Source organism: Aptenodytes forsteri, unplaced genomic scaffold, assembly GCF_000699145.1.
Source record: "Aptenodytes forsteri isolate BGI_AS27 unplaced genomic scaffold, ASM69914v1 Scaffold19, whole genome shotgun sequence".
Classification (NCBI taxonomy): domain Eukaryota; kingdom Metazoa; phylum Chordata; class Aves; order Sphenisciformes; family Spheniscidae; genus Aptenodytes; species Aptenodytes forsteri.
Window position 1 is genome coordinate 812,401 of NW_008795327.1, and position 19,497 is coordinate 831,897.

The window sequence follows — 19,497 nt, forward strand, 5'->3', positions numbered from 1 at the left end:
CTGGGGAACACACAGCAGTAGGAGCACGGTGCCTGTGCGGAGCATGGCATAAGAAGCTGGGCCTTCTTGAGCAGCAGGGGCTTGCTTAGGAGGAAGAAAATATCTCATTCCAGAAAATATCTCATTTCCACGCCAGTATTTTAATTATAGAATAACTCAGTATTAACTGGCATAAGGAAACCACAGTATCTGCAGACTGGTCAGCAGATACTTTCTTGCCTATGTAAAGTAGATGTGAAACGTAATGCTGTTGATAATGGTGTGCTTTAAAAAGAAGTGGAGTGAGCCAAATTACGAAGTGACATACTAATTTTGAAAGCACTAGCTGATGTTAGCAATTTGCCCAGCTTAGTTTCTCCCCCCTCCCTGTTGATACATAACAACGTAATGGATGAGGCTATTCCATGCTATGCCAAAGGGAACCAGGCTCTGTCAGCAGCCTTCCTTCCAACCAAAGGCAAACAAAGCTCAGTATTGCGTTTGACCTATTGTACGCACAGGGTGGAAATCTTATTTCTGGAAGTTGATTACTTGTAGCAAAGCCGGCTGTGATAAGAGTAGCAGTCACAGTGATGCTGCCTGCCTCCTAATGTTTGGCCAGCTGCAAGAATAAACAGGTCACCTAGATACAGTCACTGCCTTCTGCTAGAGGGATGGATTTTTCCTCTTTACTGGTCTCTGTGTGGAAAGGAGGGGATCCTAATCACTCTGGTTAGGCTCTCTGGTGCCTTTCAGTGGCTACCCCCTTGCTCCTCAAACCATGTTGAGCTGAGCCTTCCCCAGCAGAAGTTTATTTGGAGGGCAGCATGTAGCAATTCCAGCAGGCTTTTTCTCTGTATATTGACCCTTTCCAAGCAGTCTGTTGGCACATTTAGTTTAACTGTTACTGTACCTTCAGGACCTGCAACTCCAGACAGCTGGTGTCCTGCCAAAAAAAACCTCATTTGGCAGTTATCCTCTTATCTGCTTCTCATACTGTAGCGTGCATTAAAACCTGGTGTTCTCTCTCCCCCAAGATTGCTGTATCATACCTCCCTCTGTCCCTGACTCATGTCAGCTGACTGCACAAACAGTGGGGGCTGTTTGCTGGCGAACAGTGCTGTCCTGGGGCTGATGTCTGACCTCGCCTTTGCTGCTTTTCACCCCCAAGGAGGGTATAATCTGAGAAAAGCCTGACGCAAAGAAAAGGATTTCCAAATTGAGGTCCTGTATCTGAAAACACGCTTCAGACAAACTGGCTAAACGAGGCTAAGGCTGGCTCCATAGCGGACCGAATTAAATGAGGCTGCTGTTCTGGACAGTCCTTGTCAGCTGGGCACCTAGCGTGGGTGAGAAGCAAATTGTGTACAGCCTTTTTCCAGCACTGCAAGCGCTGCACAGATTGTGGTACTCGAGCCCTGGGGGGGACTGCTCAAGGAGAGTCTTGCTACCCTGAGTGAATACTTGCTGTGGCACATTCCTTTGCTTTAAAACTGGACTTTGTCCCTCCTGTCTGTCACCCAGGACACTCTTAAGACTCAGTAAGACTGAGTTTGTGCTGTGTAAATCCCTCCAAGCCAGGTCTTGTTTAAGTCTAGGGCTGATGCTGATTTTCAATGAAAACACTGACTCAAGCTGAGGATTGTGCTGTTCTTAGCCCTGCAGTTGACTTGGTGGAAAATGCCTCCTTGCTTTAACAGTAAATTAAAATTTCGCTCCTTAAAAAAATGTTAGAGGAAGTTCTCAAATTCTGTAGTTTTGGGAGGAGTCTCTGCATCTGTTGCAGTCTAGAAGAAAACTGAAGGGTCTGAAGCCCTGAATTACTGTACTTTTGAGCTGGGGGGAAGGTGGTTTCTTATGTGACATGTCTCCTGTACACCACCTAACCTGTGTGATGGGGTTTATAGTGCTTTGGAGAGCTGGCCGATGCCTGCTGACATCCTGCAGAGACTCGAGTACTTACGACATAAGGTATGCTTTTCTCCTATAAAGAGTGTCTGTAGCCCTGCTTTTTAGGGATGTTGAATCCTTCCTGGGCACATCTATACTCCATAAATCCTGATTAGTATCACTTCCATTATTTCAAAGATCTCTGAATCCCATCCCTGTTGCGCTCAGGTGAGGGAAACTCACCTCTTTCCCAGCCCTGAGCTCAGCTGCAAGAAAATCTTCTGCAGAGTTTATGATCAGACATAACCCATGCTTGGAGCACATGCAGTGTGAGAGAGGGGAACAACTTTACCCTTGTCTGAAATGTGGCCAGTGCAGCGTTGGCTCTGGAAAGTGCTCACTTGGCGTGCCTGCATGGTAATTTGCTTGAAATGCGTTGCCTGTTCAGCTCCCTGAAAGCTGAAACAGCTCTCTAGGGTGACCATAAGAGCTTCTCAGACTTGCGGGAACTGAAAGGCAGGAATTTTCCTAATCTGCTGGATATAGTCATGCAGCCACGGAGGGCAGGTCTGATACCAGTGCAGGTAGTTGTAAATCAGTCACTTCTGCTTGAGTCCAGGCTGAAGTCTGGGCTGGGTCAGCAGCAGCTCTCTGGTGACAGAGGGGATTTGCAGGTGAAACTACCTGTTTTGTTTTTTTTTTCACTGGCAGTTTGCTTCCTTGATACTTGATTTTTGCCCAGGTGGCTCTGCCAGTAGAGCTGTTTGAGTTTGGAGCTGGGGATTGCGAACATTGCTCTGAGTGTTTTGCAACTTTGGAAGATTTTTTGCTTGGAAGTAGGCTATTGTATTTCCATCTGGCTCTGACTGGTATCTGTTTCAGGAGTGTGCTAAGGTATTTCCTGAAATCTGAATATGGTGTCGGTAGAGACTGTGCGTACAGTGAAAGCCTCTGGGCAGGAAGGAGTTGGGGGGTCAGGGAATGTGATGTGACAGGTGTGAAGCTGTTAAGCATGAGCAAATATCCCCAGAGACGAGAAAGAATAATTAAATGCCTTTCTTGCCAAGGGAGTTAGATCTCATCTGTGCCCAGGCTCTGCCCTGGTGGAGGTCTTGTGGGCAAGGGAGGAGGCCTGGGGCAGAGAGGAGCCTTGCTGACAGCTAGTATGAAAGTTTTAGTTGAAGTCCTAGGGTCCCCTGTTCCCCAGTCATGCAGTCTCTCCTTCCGCACTTGCTGCCTGCGTGAGATTTACTCATGGCTGGCTGGGTCTTCCTTCCTCTTGCAGTGCTGGGTCTGCAGACCTAGAGTGCACACCCCAAAGAGTGGCTCGGAAACACTTGATTTCTAGTCACCGTCACCTCTGCATCCCTTGGCTGCCACTAACGCCCTCATGCTGACTTTCCCTTCTCTGGCCTCCATCCTGAATGGAAAGACTTTCAAAGGAGTTCGGTAAGAATGTTTTGAAGGTAGAACCAGATGCATAGACTGACTTAGCAATCTGCTGCAGGCAGCACTTAACCCTGTAAGAAATTATGATTAAAATGGCATTGTGCAGTTTTAAGCAAGACTTCTTGCTTGCTGGCTGGACAAGCAAAAACAAAGCTCTTGGTGCAGAAATGGCTTGTGATAAAAAACACTTTATTCACATGTGGGAAAAGGCTTATTGGTCCCTTCCCTGCTGCGTGCTTCCTCCCAGGTGCGAAGACTGTGGTATTAATTAATACTTCTGCTCTGAACAGTTGTTACTATGGCAAACAGCCATTCAGATAACACAAGAAGAGTTTTTGGTCTGCAGCGGCAGTGGTTGGTAAACTGCTTGTTGCTGCTTCCTCTTGCGTGCTCCAGGCCTTGCCTAATAGCTTACAGCGGCTAGGAGTGCAAGTAACTTGTTTGCGTGCAGAGTGGGTCTGTGTGCTAGCACACAGCTGGAGCTAAAGAAGAAGTAAACTTCAAGAGTTACTGCTTTTCTCATGCTCCTGGCCCTCTCACCTTAGGAAGAGGAAAGAGTCCCCGCAGCTGGCTGGTGCTAGGCTGGGCCGACCCTGGGAGTGCACGCAGCTCACTTCTCCCTGGGCGGCTCACTTTTTGGCTGAGCCTGCCCCTTGGCTGGCCTGAAGTGGGCTTTTGCTTGCTGTCTGTCTGCCTGGAGGTCATACCTGAAATACCTAGACAAGGGCCAGGGCCCTCGGTGACGTGCAGCAAGACTTCTGGGAGGGCTTGCAGAGCTCGAGGGCTCTCGGGCGCTGTCGCTGCCTGCTTTCCGGGGGGGTTCCCCATGTAGGTAAGTTGGTACCTTAACAGTGATGTCTGTGCCTGGGCCCTAGGACGGGATGGGCTGGTTCTGTCATCAAAGCCGGTATCCTTGCACTGTAATCCTTGTAGACCCAGTAAAGCACTGCGATAAGGAGCACTACAGTCTAAGGTCATGATTTTAGTTTATACCAAACCGGGTGAAAAGTACTGCTCATGCCTTTCCCTCATGGAGCTAATGATTAACATATCAATTAGGTATGAGAAGAAACAAAATGTGTATGCTTAAGATAAAGCAGACTGTACATGAAATAACAAGGTATTGTAGTATTTGTTTTAAAAACAAAGTGGGAGTTATTTGCACTGGATTGTGCAGGCTGGTACTGTGTGATTACAGGGAGTGCTACCATTTTCGGGGTAAGCATGATTCATTGTGATCTACGCTCTTTAAGGCTGATTAGAAGATGGGAGGGTCTGTTCAGCTTATACCCTCTCCCATCCTGTTTTAGGAAAAACAATGGAAGCATCAAAACTTGAGCCTAAAACTTGAGTGCTGTCTAGTGCTTCTGAGAGAAATCACCCTTGTTTCTCTTCTCTATTGGATCACCAGTCCCAAAGTGCAAATGGGCTTCTGCTCATAGTGGCAAGGACCCTGGCATGCCATAGGAGATCTTTGGAGTGCCTGACCTTGGACAAAAGAGAAGCACAAAGCAGCTAGTGAAGTCTCCAGTAAGGCTCGCCACAGCAAACTGGAAGGCTTTAGCTTGGAGGCATTCAGGCTTCTGACAAGAAGCATACAAAACCAGCAGTTCCCTTAATTGACATATTTTGGGTTGGGGTTTTGTTGGCAAAGCTATTCCAGTAGAAAACCTGATCTCTGTTAATGGAAAACTGCTTGTTGAATTGAGTTGGGAAGACGTTGGGTGGCTTGCATCAGTAATGTGCTGTGCAAGACTTCCTAACGAAATGATTTTAAGCAGTTTGAGTAAAGTGCTTAGGGTTTTGTTATGCTGTCTCCTACTGTGCTGTTTACAGGGGATCCTCTGCATTTAAAGTAGCACTAATGCGTAGGCTGGGAAGGGTGAATAAAGGTTCTACCACACACTCTTGATTTCCTTGGGTACTTCTGTCACTGTGTTTGTGTCAGTGCTTTGAAGCTGATGTTCAGTTGCATAGTATCCAAAATGAGAGGATTGGTATAGGATGTCTCCAGCTTAATGAGAGGCTTATGGGAATAGTTTATCTAGCCTTCCTTTGAACTGTTTTTTACCCTATGCACTTTGGTAGCTGTAAGTGAGTAGTTGACTAACCTTCACCTGTTCTGCTCTTATCTTCTCCTGTATAAGCCCCACACCCAACTGGTTGATGAGAAAAGCTTTTTAGCATCAATGCTATATGGCTGTGTTTAAAGTTTGTCTGGCAATTTGTCTGGTGACAGTGACAGAGCTACAACTTCTGAAGCATTGATGAAGCTTCAAAGTGATCATTAAACTCAAACTGTAAGGGAGAGGTGGTTGTTTTTACTTAGAGTATTGCCCAGATGCTCTCGAAGTCTGAAAACTCTCAGTGGCGACTGTATTTCTTATCAAACTGCAGCACTGGTTGACACCAGCCTCCGTGAGATGGCGGTGGCAGAGAGCTGCCCTCTTGAGACTCTTGCTCTCTCTGGGAGAGGAACTCTGCAGTGGAAAGCAGCGACTTCTCAAATGTGTATTTCAAATGGTGGCCTTCGGAGCTTTCCTTGAACTTGGAAGGTGAATGGGTTTGGTAAAGTACCATAACCCCCTGCATGGGGAAGAACACAGCTTTTTCTCAGAGGGTTTCTGCAGAAAGGTACTTGTGCCACAACGTGCTGCTGGTTTAAATGACTTCCAGCTTTTAGCAGAAGAGAGTGAAAGGACGTGGTCTCTTTCCAGTGCTGTTTCACTATTTCTAACAGAAAGGCACATCCCCCAAACCCATGGTGAGTCCCGGAAAGGTCTTGACATGGCTGCTGTCCCACGGTGTCCCTTCTCCTGTCCTAGTCCTGCCCTGAATTGTTAGTGGGCAGTTGTGCCTGTGTATCAGCCAGTTCAGTGCAGACCTTTCTAGCACAAGCTGCCAGCAGCAGTGCCGCGCGGGCAGCTGAAGGTGCGGGCTGGCAGGGGAGGAGCAATGCCTGCTGCCGCTGTGACCCACTTGTGCTGAGAGGCAGCATCTGATGCGAGTCAGCTGAGCGGCCGTGTGGTGAGAGCGCCGATCTCCCACTGCATGGGCCCAAATTTGGAAAAGCCATTTTGTTTAATATTTCAGCAAGTGTTTCATAACAGCACTTTATACATGCTTTGAACATGCTTTGTCAGTATGTCCTCAACGCTTGGCTGTAGTTTAAAACTTCTAATGGATTAATCGTAAATACTTCAGGCAAACTCTTCTTGTATGCCTGCAGTCATGGACAGCTTAGTATAAATTGCACAGGGCAGCATCCATTTCAACTCTGCTTTGGGGTGGGGAAGGTTATACAGACCCATCCTCCAGCAGAGTACGCAGTTAGACTCGATTTTGCTGACTTCTTTGCAAGTTGCTGACTAACCAGCAAAATCCCTTTACTGGTTTGTGTGCTTTGATGGAGGTCTTGTCAATGTTAGTGTATCACTTGACAGCCCGTGTCTTCTGCATGCTCAAGCATTGCTCCTCGGTAGCTTAGCGCTGAGCTACCAAGAAAGCAACATTGCTTTAACTAGCAGTGAAAGGCAGCGGTGTTAGAGCTCTTCCCTGGATGGTGCCTTGGCTGTGGCTACAGATACGTCTGCCTTCAACCAGGGTGAAGATGGGCTTGACTGGGGTGGCTGAAACTAGTAACTGCCCTGCGGCCCGTGGCTTGCATTGCAGTGACATGGCCTCCTCCGGTCAGCGGATGCAGCAGAGCAGCTGGCTAGCTAGGTCTGCCTGCACTCAGTGTGAAGCACTGTACCTTAGTGCTCAGAGGAGAGGTACCCACCCTCAGGCCAGGTGTTGCCAGCCTGAGAGCTCAATCCATCTCACCTGGTCCAGCAAGGGAGCTGAGGGTATGTGAGGCACCCCTAGAGCAGCGTAACCTTACGCTGTCCACCAGATTTGGGAGTGTCACATGCTGCAGAGCTTTTTCTGGGGCAGGGAAGGGTGTCAGGTTCCCCTGGGTTTCACTCAGTCTGAAGCTGCAAGGACTTTGCTCTGGAGCAAGTTCTGTGGTATCTGTTCTTGCTAGTGTTTTTGAGGTCAGAGTCGCCCTGCTGCCTCCAAACCACCAGGAAGCAGTGCTTCCCTAAACATCCTCCCAGCCCCGTTCTGCTGTGCAGATCTGGATGTCTCAGGGCACTGTGGCCCTCAGTTTTGGGTATGGCAGTGCTCTGGCAGCAGCAATCCGGCTCTCCATGGCTCTGAAGCAGGACGGCTTGAATGGCACCTGGCAGCTGCTTAGACACCAGAGCTGCCTCAGGGCTCCAGCACAGGGAGCTGGTTCAGAAGCTTCCTGAGCAGCCATGGGGAAAGTACCCTCGGCTGTTTGCTCTGAGGGGTGGCAGGAGCCAGTGAGCATCCTCTCCCACCTGAATGTAGAGAGCATGGCTGGTACCCCACTCTGCTGAGGAGCTCTAGGCCATCTCTGCCCTGCTGAACAACTGCATGTCATCGTCTTATACAGGACTCTTGGAGCATTTGGTATGTGTTTTGCCCTTCGCTCATTGTAACAGGACCTTCTCAGGGGAAACAAAGGCACCAAAGAGTTAGCTGCTTGTTCAGAGCGCCTGGATCCACCAGAGAAAAAAAGCTCGGAGGTTTTTCCCAGCCTGAAACACACCAGTGCCTCCTTCAGTCCTTGCAAGCTGAACTTGTTCCGCGCAGCTCTGCCCTGCTGCTCTCTTTCCTGAACAGCTCGGTCGTATGACTGGGTTTGCACAAAGGCGTTGTGTGGCGCCAGGGCTCGCTTCTCGTCACAGCTCGGTGTGTTGAGGCAGACAGAAAGGCAGCTCTATTTGCTGCAGGGGAGAATGCTGCTCAGCCAAGGAGAGTAAACGGATCCAATGTCAGGGTGTCCAGCTGCTCCCAGCAGTGCCAGTCGGGGAAGGAAAGCAAAACTGTGGGCAGCTCTGCTAAGCCAGCTTCCCCCCCGGACAGCAGGGCACAGCTCCCTTCTTTCTCACTGCTGAGCAGTCGGTGACCACTATAGCCCACTGCTCCGGGGATCTGACCGGCCGCTTGATGACAGCTTGCACTGCACGGAGGTGTATGGGAACGAGCAGCGGACTTGGGTCACCTCACCAGGGAGAAGAGGCAGTGAATAGAGAGTACTGATATAATGCTGTATAAGGTCAAACGCTCACAAGTCTTCATTCTTTTGAATGTGAAGCCTTTGCAAGTCTTCCATGCATGGTTTTGAGTGCAAGTCTGGGGCTGCGGGCAGGTAGGAGGGAAGGGCCTGACCAAAGTCCTGTCTGCCTTGAGACAGATTTCCCCTTTGGATGGGATGGGTCTGTGGTCCGCCCTTTCAAAGGGATGAAACAGGCTCTCTTGGATCGCAGGAGGAGGCCAGGGTGCTGGGCTTACAAGTCATTGACCTTGTTCTGTGCTCCTTGCTGGTGTGGCAGGGCTGCTGGCTCTGGGCACAGCCCTGCCCTGGCCACAGGCTGTGGGGAGGAGGTCATGCAGCCTCCCCCACTGCTGCAGCACTGCCCAGCAGCCTGCAGGGCCCTGGTCTGCGCCCAGGAGCCAGGTTTCCATCAGGTCCTGGTCTGCTCCTGCCTGGAGGTGCCTGCTCTGGCTCTGCAGGGGCAGGCAGGGCCAGCAGCCCCTGGGGGAGGAGAGCACATGGCACCTCTCCTGCTCCAGCGCAGCCTGTGACAGCACTGCAGCACGCCACCACCTCCTTCTGGGGCTGCCTGGAGAAGAGATGTGCTTCCACCCTGATGCTCCTGGAGCAAGGGCACCACAGCTGCGACTGAATGCTCACAGGCAGCTGCAAAGCCCTGGAGGGAAGGATGGACAGTGGTGCTTTGCCAGTGCCATGCAGTGGCTCCTCTGGAGGTGGCCTGTGCCTGTGCAGCAGATGCCTCCTCTCTGTGTTACTCCCATTGGCAAGAGGGAGGCTGCCTGAGGCTGGGGTACGGACTGTACCTGAGGGCAAGATATTTGGGGGGGGTTACTGGGCTATTCCTCTCTCTGCCCCACCCTGATGGTGGCAGGATTTTGGTATCATGTAAGCCAGAGCACATCATCCTCCACCCATCGCTCTTGAGAGAACTGAAGCAGTGAACGGGGGGGAATGTTTTTCTGAGCACAAAGCAAGCCCATGGGAGGACCAGGCTGATGACATGAGCTGTCTCCTGCCCAGGCCTCTGCCTGTCAACACTACGTGTTCAGCCACTCGACTAGCGGCCTGCCTGTGTCAGACTCCTGTGTGAGGGCACATTTCCCATGCAGACTGTAACAAACAGACCCAAGAAAGCTTGAAGGAAGGAAGGTCATGTGCCTGCCTTCAAACTGCTGCAGTTCTGGGCGTGATAGCCCAAGCTCAGTGAGGAGGAACCAAAGGTAAACTGCTCATCTGTCCCAAATGGGCTTCACGGGCTGGCAGAAAGAGCAGGCAGCACACTGCTGCCAGGAGACCCTGCTGGGAGAGCCCCATCCAAACCTGGGGCCTCCTTCCTGTGCTTTCAGGCAGCTGGCAATGTGCAGTAAATCCCAACAGCCTGCTGGGGGCCTCTGGGCAGCCCTCGAGGGGCAGAGCTTAAATGGTTTCTGTCCGTGAGGCGATACCCTGAGCGTTTGGGGCTGTGATCCAGGTGTCCGTCCCTTGGCAGGTGAGGTGTCCGAGGATTGCCGCCTCCTAGCCTGGTAAGAGCTGGCTGTGCCTTGGGCGCTGAGCAGGCAGAGCTGGAAGTTCCCTAGCATGCAAGATGGACACAGAGCTGGAGCAAGGACTGATCCCTGCCCTGACTTCCTAGGGGAGGAGGCAGTTATGTGTGTGATAGGGCTGGAGCAGTGTCAGGGAACAGCTGCTTATTAAAGCAAGCTGACTTAGTGGTGCCAGTCTAGACAGACGACAAGCAGACAAACTGCAAATGCACTTGTAGCTACGGAAGCTGGCATCTCCTGCAAAACTCTGCCCTGGGTGCCTATCCAGCCTCTCCTGCCTGTCGCCTGGCCAGATGTGGCAGCAGGCAGGTTCTTGTCATCTTCACTGTGCTAAAACTGTTTTTTGATTGTGCAAGGAAGTGACCCAACGGCAAGGAACCCCCCCCGCTTGTTTTCCAAGTCAGCCTGCTGCTGATCCTGGAGCCCTCTGGACACGGGCACTGTCAGTGTTCCTTGGCCTCAGCTGTGGAGGCTGTGAGAGAGGCAGGCTCTGGAGGTGATGCATCCCAGCTCTGCCACAGCCTCCTCCCGCTTCTCTCCTCGCAGTGACCAGGTGGCTTTATAATCGGGTAGGTCGGTCAGCCAGAGCTCATCCCTGCTGTTTCTGTGGGGCCTGCTGCCTGGGAAGAGCGAGCTCTTTCTACCATCGACAAGTGCTGGCTGGTGCAAAAGCACCCTCTGCCCAATGCCCAAAATGCAGAGTGAGCTTTCTCCAGCCTTGAGGGGCAGGAGGGACGCTGCTTTGCCACTGACCTCGGCTCTTCCCGGGACTCGTCTGTACCCACCTCCTCACAGCCATTCATACGCAGTAGCTGAATCTCAGCTTGAGACCACCTCCTGCCCCTGGGGCCTGACCTCTTTGTCCTGCTGTAGGTGGCAAGGCTCCGCCACAGACTTACCGCAGGATGCTGCTGAGCACGTCAGCAAAGCTGGTGGTGTCTCTGTGAGAACATATTTCAGAAAGGGCAGAAAATGCCAGAGAGAGAGGAGAGAACAAGAGAGTGAGAAACAGTAGAGGGGTGGAGGAGGAGGAGGTGCTCTGGGTATTCACTGCAACCTGTGGAGGACCATGGAGCAGGTGGATGTTTCCAGAAGGACCTGTGGCCCGTGGAGAGGACCCATGCTGGAACAGGTTCTCCTGGCAGGGACCCTACGTTGGTGCCCAAAGACTGTGCTGTGTTGGAGCTCAGGCCAGCTGGGAGCTCTGCCACAGCCCCCAGCAGCGCCCGGTCTGGTCCAGGGCAGCTGCTCCCGCTGGTCTCAGCACTGTTTGCGGAGAGCCTTGAGCTGCCTTCTCCATCTCCAGGTGCCTAACAATCCCTCCAGAGATTAATGTACCCAGAGCAGGGGGGTTTGGGGGGGGGGGGGCATGGGCTCTGCCAAGGCTGCGGGGAAACAACCCCAGCCTGCAGGTATCACCTCCCTGTTCGCACGCATGGTCACACAGCTCACCGCTCCCGGCAGGAGCGGCAGAGAGGAGAGGAGCTGCTGTGTACGGGCCACAGCCCCCATTCCCCGTCCCTCTGCTGCTAGGGGGAGGAGGCAGGAGGGAAGGTGGTGTTTTAGTGTTTGTCTTTCTTCCTCACTACTACTTTTCTTCCTCACTACCCAGATCTATTTTAATCACTGATAAATTAATTTAATTTTCCCCAAGTTTGGTGTTTTGGTGTTTGTCTTTCTTCCTCACTACCCAAATCTATTTTAATCACTGATAAATTAATTTAATTTTCCCCAAGTTGAGCCTATTTTGCCCGTGATGGTAATAGGCGAGCAATCTCCTTGTCTTTATACGACCCGCAAGGTTTCTCATCCTCTTTTCCCATCTTGCCCTGCTGAGGAGGGACAGCGAGTGAGCGGCTGGGTGGGAGTGTGGCCCTTAGCCACGTCTGACCCACCACCCTCCTCGCATGTGCTCCCTCCCCAGCGCCCCAAGTGCTGTAGGAGCGCAGGGTCCCCTCCAGCACTGCCGCCTGGGCTGGGTACCTCCTGCCCTGGGAAGGGCAGCTGTGCCGAGCCTGGAGGGGCTTTGGCTTCAGCCAGGGCACCCCTGAGCACTCTGCTCCAGGGACCTCCCGCTGGCTGGGGGTTGTCAGAGGGCAGGGGGAGGCTGCGGGGCAGGCAGGGAGGCTTAGGCACCAACGCGCCCGGGAGGGCAGCTCACTCGGAGCAGGCGCCTTCCAGGCTGAGCCTGTTTTCTTGGTCAATAACTGTACGCGACGTAACAGAAGTCTGGTCCTGGCTGACCTGCACCGGCTGCTTGTGTCGAGATCATAATGTTGCGCAGTCCCAGCAGCCTGGGCCCGGCTGTGGAAAGAAGTGCTTCCCCTGGGGACCCTTCCCATCCGAGGGGTGCTGCAGTGATGGGAGGGGGCAGCAGGTCCTCACGGGGTGCTGCTGCAGTGATGAAATCGTGGCCCGAGGGGCTGCGGCACCCAGCACGGGAGCTCGGCACCTCCGCTCCTGCGAGCGCTCGCCCGTGCGCCAGCTTGTCTCCAGCAAGTGTGGGCCACCCAAAGCGAGTGCTGGGGTGCAGAGGGGCACCACAGCTGTGCCGGGGGCGGCAGACATGGTTGGCCGCTGTGGACATTGCTGTGCTGCTCTTTGACTGACCGAGCTCTCCTGTCCCCGCAGTGTACGTCGTGGAGGAGCGGCGAAGGGACGACACGGGCGAGAGCGCCTGCCTGACGGCATGCTGGACTGCGCTCTGCTGCTGCTGCCTCTGGGACATGTTGACCTGACTCTGCTGCAGCTGCCTCCCGTACCTCTCACTGAGTGCTATGCAGGCTCCCCACTCCTGTCCTGACTTCTTTCTGTTACTGTAATCAACGCTCTGCTTTGCACAGCCAAGAGTTCCCGTCTGTCAGTCCTAGCGCCTTCTTGGGGTGGGGGGTGCACTCCTTTATTTTAGTAAAGGAAAAATCCCTTTTTAACATTTCTAAGACTTTTGTTGTAACTTTGAAGAATGTGCTAATGGCATATTTCAGCCAAAGGCATTCTGATGAAATGTGTATTTATCAGTTGAAATTTTCCTAGTCCTAGAAATGAAGATGTACGCAATAATTAAAGCCAACAGTTGATTTTCTTTGCTAGGTCCCGACTGTTTCAATAAATCTGTCCCGTAGAGGGTGTGCTTCCCCCGTCCCTGTCTGTTCTCAGCCTCCCACATGCGCTGACTCTGCAACAGCAACGATGGACTTGGCTTCAAGCGGCTTCAAGCAGCTTTGCTGCAGAAGTTTGTGCCTCGACCCCTCACTGGGGCCTGGGCTGGGGGCATCTGGCCCTGCTGTTACCCGTGTCTGGAGGATTTTCTGCAGCAGCCTGGTGCATAAGCTGTGAGAGCGCAGTGAAACCAGCTGGGGAGGGTGGAGTGCCTGTGTCTGACACCACCAACCCCCTCGTCCCACACAGGGTGGCTCAGTCGGGTTTTCATCCCTCCACTTACTCAGGGCTGGACATGCAGGTCCCCTTCTGGGACTGGGGGCCTCTCCAGCAGCTCCTGGGATGGCAGAGAGCTGGGGGGAAGCATATGCTGAGCTGCTGCGTGTGTGTGCCAGCAGCTCCCGAGGGAGGACTGATCCCGCTCGGGGGTTTTGAGCAGTGATCCATCATCCCCCTGCTGCAGAGTATAGGCTTGCGGGGGGTAAATTAATGAGTAAGAAGAAACAAGGCCATGGATTAATTTGGTGCTGAGGATTTATAGCTGAAGCTGCTTCATGGCAGGCCTGGCCAGAAGAGGGATAAAAAGCTTTCATCTGCAGGAAAGTGAGGAAACTTGCTGCTGGTCACCAGGGGGGATGGTTCCCAGCCAGCTGCTCCCCTGCTGTTCTCTCTGCCTCCGGAGCAAAACCGTTCCTGGTGGACTGACACACACACGGGCTTTGCTTTGTATCGCCTGAAGATCACCGAGTGATCTTGTACCCTTTTGCAGCAGGGCTTCAATGGGCACTGCGCTCACCGTCCCTCGGTTTGTGTATGCTGCATCCAGCCTCCCTGAGACCCGGCAGCAGGTGCCAGGAGAGGGAAGGGTGGCCCAAGCTGAGCTAAATGAGGGTTGTGCTTGTCTGGACCCTGAGGCTCTTCCTGTGCTCCAGCCGAGGCAGCAGCTCTGCTCCCCTGCTCCTGCACGGGCCCGGGTCCGGCACCCAGGCCTGAGGCAACCGATGTAGGGACAGGACTTACTTGCAAACTGCATGGCAGGGTCACGGCTGCCATGGCACGAGGCTTGCTCAGGCCTCACAAGGCACCTCGCTGGGTTCCTCTGCGCTTTTTTGTCTGGGAGTTCCCCCCTCGACCGGGTGCCTGCCACTGCTGGCACAGCCTGGCCACTCTGTACACCTCCGCTTGGATCTTAGAAATGCAGTTTTGGGGCTCTGGTCTGGGGCAAGACAATTTGGTTTGGGTTGATGAGGGCCCCTGGCAGCAGCCTGACCCAGGAACCTTCAAGCCCCTTGCGTGGGGGCTGCCCCCCTGCAGGCGGCAGCTTGGGTCTGCTGGACGGTCGCTGTCGCCTCCCTGGCAGCTTGGCAGCCGTTGGGGCTCAGAAGGGTGGCCCCCTGGCTCACCCTGCCTTGGCAGGGGGGTAAAAGTGAGGTGTTCAGCTGCCCTGCACCCATGCCCCTGCCTGCCCGGCTGCCCGTTCCCCCCCCCTCCAGCCCCTCGCCCCATTGTGGTGGTCAGCCCACCCAGCCTGGCCTTGGCTGCTCCCCAGAAATGGCCTAACGGGGCACGAGGCGAGGCCCCAGCCCTGCGCAGCCACTTCACAGCCACAGGCTGGTTCTTGCGCTGCCTCAGGTAGGAGCAGGAGCTGGTCTGGGGCCATTTGCCCCCGGCCTCCAGCATGGAAAGGGAGAGGACTCGGGTTTGCTGCGCTCTGCCTTTTGCTTCGGCACCCATCTCAAACACCAACAAAGTGCCTGTGGTCCTGGGCTCGTTGCTACAGCAGCACACACCCCTGCAGCACCCTGCCCTCGGTGCCACAGTGCCTGTCCTTGGGGATATGGAGGGGACGCCACATCTCCCACGCTCCATCGGGAACGGCTGCCCCGGGTTCCAGCCACCCTGCACCGTGCGGGGTGCCAGCTGCCTGGGGCTTTTCGGGGGCGGAAATCAGGCTCAGGGTGCTGGAGAAGAGAGGGCTCCACCAGAGCCCCAGTGAGCCTGGACACCACCTTCCCCGTGCTGGTGCCAGGGCAGGGCAGGGGGTGAAGCTCAGCCCAGCCCAGTGCAAGGCAGCCCCTGCAGTGGGGGAGTCAGCCCAGCTACGGGCTGATCCGCCCTGCCTAGGCCAGGCCTGCGCCCTGCCCCGGGACCAAACCGGGTGGACCCCTGGTCCAGGACCCACCCGGTTTGCCCATCCCTGCACCTTTGCTGGGTGCTGCCAGGCATGGCAGCTGGCAGATGCCAGCAAGCACCAGAGCCAAGGTTGGGAAGCAGCAGAAGACGTGGCAGCTTGTGATCGGTTCTGGGATAAAGCACCTCTGCACACCCACACAGGAGCTCAGAGAGACCCAGCAGGAGGGGAGCCCAGGTAATACCCAGCCGGGCCACCCCCAGGCCCATCACAGGGTCCGTCAGCCCCTCACAGGCCCAGCCACAAGCCCGGAGGTGCACACAGGCACCATGGCAGGCAGGAACACAAGCCGAGGACACTCGAGGCACAGACGCCTTGTCCGGGGCCTTTCCCAGGGCTGTCCCCACAGAGCCTCAGCCCCACGTCCAGGCTACGCCCACCCCCATGGGTGACCCAGAGCAGCTCTCCAGACAGCCTTTCGGAATAAGGGGTTGATGCCCGGGGTGGGACACATTATCGGATGCAGGGAAAAGCTGTTTGGGATTGCACAGGACTTGCTATGGGACGTTTAGTGGAGGACCCTAAGGTGGAGTTGGGAGGAACAAGTGTGGAAAAATAGTGAGGTATGGGGACAAAAGGACCAGTTGGATGTAAACGACCAGCTGGTCGGCACACTTGTCCAGCGCCTGATCAGCGCAGTCTGTCCGATCTTACTAAATTCCTCTTAAACTCTGTCCTGGGTGAGGGCTCCCTACTGAGTGTGCATGTGTGTGTGCAGGGTGTGAGCGCACTGTGGGGGATCAGCCCACAGGCCCCCGTGCCCATGGGGCAGCGACTGCAGCCAGTGCAGGTGTGTGATCACCAGCGAAGACCAAGCCGGACCAGTCGGTGAGCAGGTGACGTGGCCTGGGAGGAAGCAAGTGGCAACGGGCCAGCCCAGAGTGTGACAGCGCCCGTGTGGCTATGGGGCAAGCGCACGGGGGGCTTGGCAATGGGACCTGGAAACTCCTGCCCAGCTCCAAGATCCCAAGGAGCTGCTGGCAGGAGAGGAGACATCCCTGAAAGCTCCATTTCAGAAAAGCACCAAAGTCAGGAGTAGGGGAAGGAGGCGGCCAGGCTGGTGCACTGCAAGCACGAAGCACAGGGTGGCACTGGCCCTCCACAAGCTCGCCGCCGCTCTGGGGCTCTGCCAGGCCCGTGCGTACAAGGAGGGAACCAGTGCCTGTCACCTGGAGGTGCCTGTGACAGCCGGTCCTGCTCTGCTCTGTCCTGCCCTGCCAGCCCCCCTTTTCCCCCGCTGCAGTTTTGCCAGCCCCGCTCCAGAAGAACAACGTAGCTAGCCTTCCCCAGCGCCGAGCAGCACACGGGGTCTTCCAGAGGGAGAGGGCTACGGCTGCTTTAAAGTGAAGCAGGATTCCCCGAAGGGCCCTCACCCCAAATTCCACCACCACCTCCTTTCTCCATCGCATCCCCGCAGGGAGAGCAGCCGCTGCGAGACGCCGAGGCGGCAGGCAGAGGAAACAAGCTCAGGCTTCGCAGCAGAGTTTTATTGAAACTGCCATAGAACGGAACTCGTGCAGCCGGGTGGCGGTGAGCAGCGCACACGCAGAGCTACCCAAAACCACCCAGAGGGTGTCACAGGAGGCCCGGGGGGAGCCGCACAGCTACTGCGCCCTTCGGGCCATCAGCATTTCCCGGATGTTATCTTCTGCTTCCTTCACGCTCCGCTCCAGGTACGACTTCTTCTGCTGCAAGGCAGAAAACCCAGGAGAGTTAAGGTCCGTCCGCCTTGGCACTGACCGCACGTGCCAGGGTGCTGGGGCCAAGAGCTGCCGGGGCAGAGCTGCAAGCAGCCTGCTGAGGGCACGCACGACCCTACGGGCTTCCCGGAGTGAGGACAGCGGTTATTCATTTCCAGAGGCATCCTGGAAGTGTTAATGTTTATCCTGGGCAATGTTTACACAGACTTTGAATTTTGTTCCCTCTGAAACCTTCTCCTCGGAGCTGCCGGCGCCGTTGCAACAGCAGAGCTGCAAACAGTGGGATACATTAACCGTAGCAAGGAAGGAAAAGGAAATCAGATCCTGTAACGCTTGGAGCCTAGAAAGGAACTAACATGCTGAGGCCTCCTTATGACAGCAAAATCCTTTCGTGCTTCGGTAAAAAAGGCTCTTTTTCCCAGTTGGGCCAGTTTCCTAAACCCAGACCCTCCTTTCTATCAGAAATTCCCTGGCATCATCTCCAAATACGTGTGTCTCCTTAATCATCTTTAATTAGGCTAGGCTTGGCAGGGAAGCAGCCTGAAGCTGTGCATCCCAAGATAGGAATTCAGCATGCAGCGTTTTTTCCTGCTAGTCTGGGTGCTCCTAGGTAACTGGAAAAATTGGCGCTTGGCTCTTTTGACTATTTTCTCTGGGTTTCCAAACAACAGACACAACAGTCTCCAGTGGATGCCAGGCCGGCGGAAGGCGTTGCGGTGCGAGTGCAGGCAGCCCTCACTGCTGGATGCAGACCTCCTTTGGCGGCAGCAGGGAGAGCGCCGCTCCAAATGCATTTCCTTATGGGCTGGGGGGACCCTCGGGGAGGCTCCCCAGAGCTGGGCTAGTGGAAGACCATGGGGAGAGCCCTCGGGGGCACACGTGGGGCTCCACGGGTGGTACCTGCTGCATGCTGGCACGGGGCTTGCTGTCCTCACAAGGTTCCCTTCCCAGCAAAGCCTGCTGGGGACCGCTGCAGCACAATGCTCCCACTACCCCACGGTGGTTACAGCCCAACACTGAGCACCTTCCTGCGGGCCTGGGGAGCTCGATAGAGCTCGGTGTCCGGGCCAAGCTAGGTACCAATAAGCATTAGCAAGATTATTATTAAATTACAGGAGTCCGGGCCTCAGCCTAGAGCATCCTGCCGTAGGTTCCACCAATCGCCTCCCCGGCCACAGGCATGAATGGCCTCCAAAGCCCACCAAAACCAAGGACAGCTAAAGGGGGACAGCGGAGGTCCTCAGCACTGCTCAGCCGTGCAGGGGGGCTGGAGGAAAGGGTAAAAACACATGCTGCTCTGGGGTGCTCCCCCAGCTGCCGGCTGGCTGGAGCAGAGCAGCACCCACGGGCGCAGGCTGCAGCAGAAGCACACACTGGTCTCCACCGAGCAGCACCCTCCTTGCTATGGGGGGGCAGGCCAGGCGGGCTTGTGTGTGAGCCAGAGGACACGGCCACTGCCAGCTAGCGACAGGCAAGAACTGCGAAGTTGATGCTCCCCTGAGAGCCTCCCCCCCGACTCCTCCAAGCCCACGGGGAGCTGGGACCCCTACCGCTGAAGGGAAAATTCATTAGCACATGGGACAGTCCTGCTGCCATCACTCCCCATCCATCTCCTCGCAGCAGACCTGCAGTGACACTTCTGTACACTCAGCTGAAATGCCCATGCCATGAGGACATCTCTTCCAGCCCCGTTTCTAAATACTGAAGGGCTTTTATTTAAACAGTAAAGGTTGTTAGCAACAGCTAGGGCCGTGGGTAGGGCAAAGGGCTCCTTGTCCCTCTCACGCAGTCCCCAGGCACATGGGATCCCTCTCGCTCACAAGAGCTGCTTTTCAGGAAACCGCGGGAAGAGGAGGCGCAGCGCCGGTTCCTGCTGCCAACGACTCGCTGACGCACGAGCAGGACTTCTGCCACCGCCGTGCCGTTCTCACGCTGCCCGGACAGACGTCGAGGGATTTCACATCTAGGGAACTGAATCTGAAGGCTGCGAGGGGAGACAGGTCCCGGAAAACCTGCGTGGGTCTGAGCTCCACCTCACTCCGCTGACTGGAGGAGAGCGGCATCAGCGGAGCTGACTTCTATGTATTAATTTATTACTAAAAAAAAATTTTTATGCAATTAAATTAGTCTATGAAACAGTTCTGGCTTTCTGTCCTCTCCACTCCCCCTCGTGCCCACCAGGCAGCAAGAGACATTTCCAGAGAGCAGCTCTCCGCAGGCAGGCTAGCCCCGGCAGCGACCTCAGGAGAGCCAGACAGCCCTGCTGCCGCGCAGGGAAGCCTCCATGCGCAGCCAGGAGCCGGCAGGCCGCAAACGACAGCTCTGATCTCCTAACACAGTGGGATTTCAAACGTCCCCTGTTAGGAAGCCGTGCTGGCGACCATCTAGGCCCCGCTTCCCCGTGGACAAGGGACCCACTAACGTGGCCTGACGCGGCGCAGGAGCGTTCATGGCTGT

At 54.9% G+C, this 19,497-nt stretch overlaps 2 protein-coding genes across 2 annotated transcripts in view; one reads left to right on the forward strand and one right to left on the reverse strand.

Annotated features, from left to right (window-relative positions):
- CYSTM1 (cysteine rich transmembrane module containing 1) overlaps positions 1-13,129 on the forward strand; it is a 29,665-nt gene extending 16,536 nt beyond the window's left edge. The window contains exon 3 of the mRNA XM_009280066.2: positions 12,622-13,129. Within this exon, the coding sequence (XP_009278341.1) occupies positions 12,622-12,728 (107 nt within the window). The 3' untranslated portion in view covers positions 12,729-13,129. The remainder of the gene's footprint in view (positions 1-12,621) is intronic.
- A 3,677-nt stretch (positions 13,130-16,806) lies between these two features.
- Positions 16,807-19,497, reverse strand: part of PFDN1 (prefoldin subunit 1) — a 33,142-nt gene continuing 30,451 nt past the window's right edge. Inside the window, exon 4 of the mRNA XM_009280078.1 lies at positions 16,807-17,028. Coding sequence (XP_009278353.1) covers positions 16,945-17,028 — 84 coding nt within the window. The 3' untranslated portion in view covers positions 16,807-16,944. The remainder of the gene's footprint in view (positions 17,029-19,497) is intronic.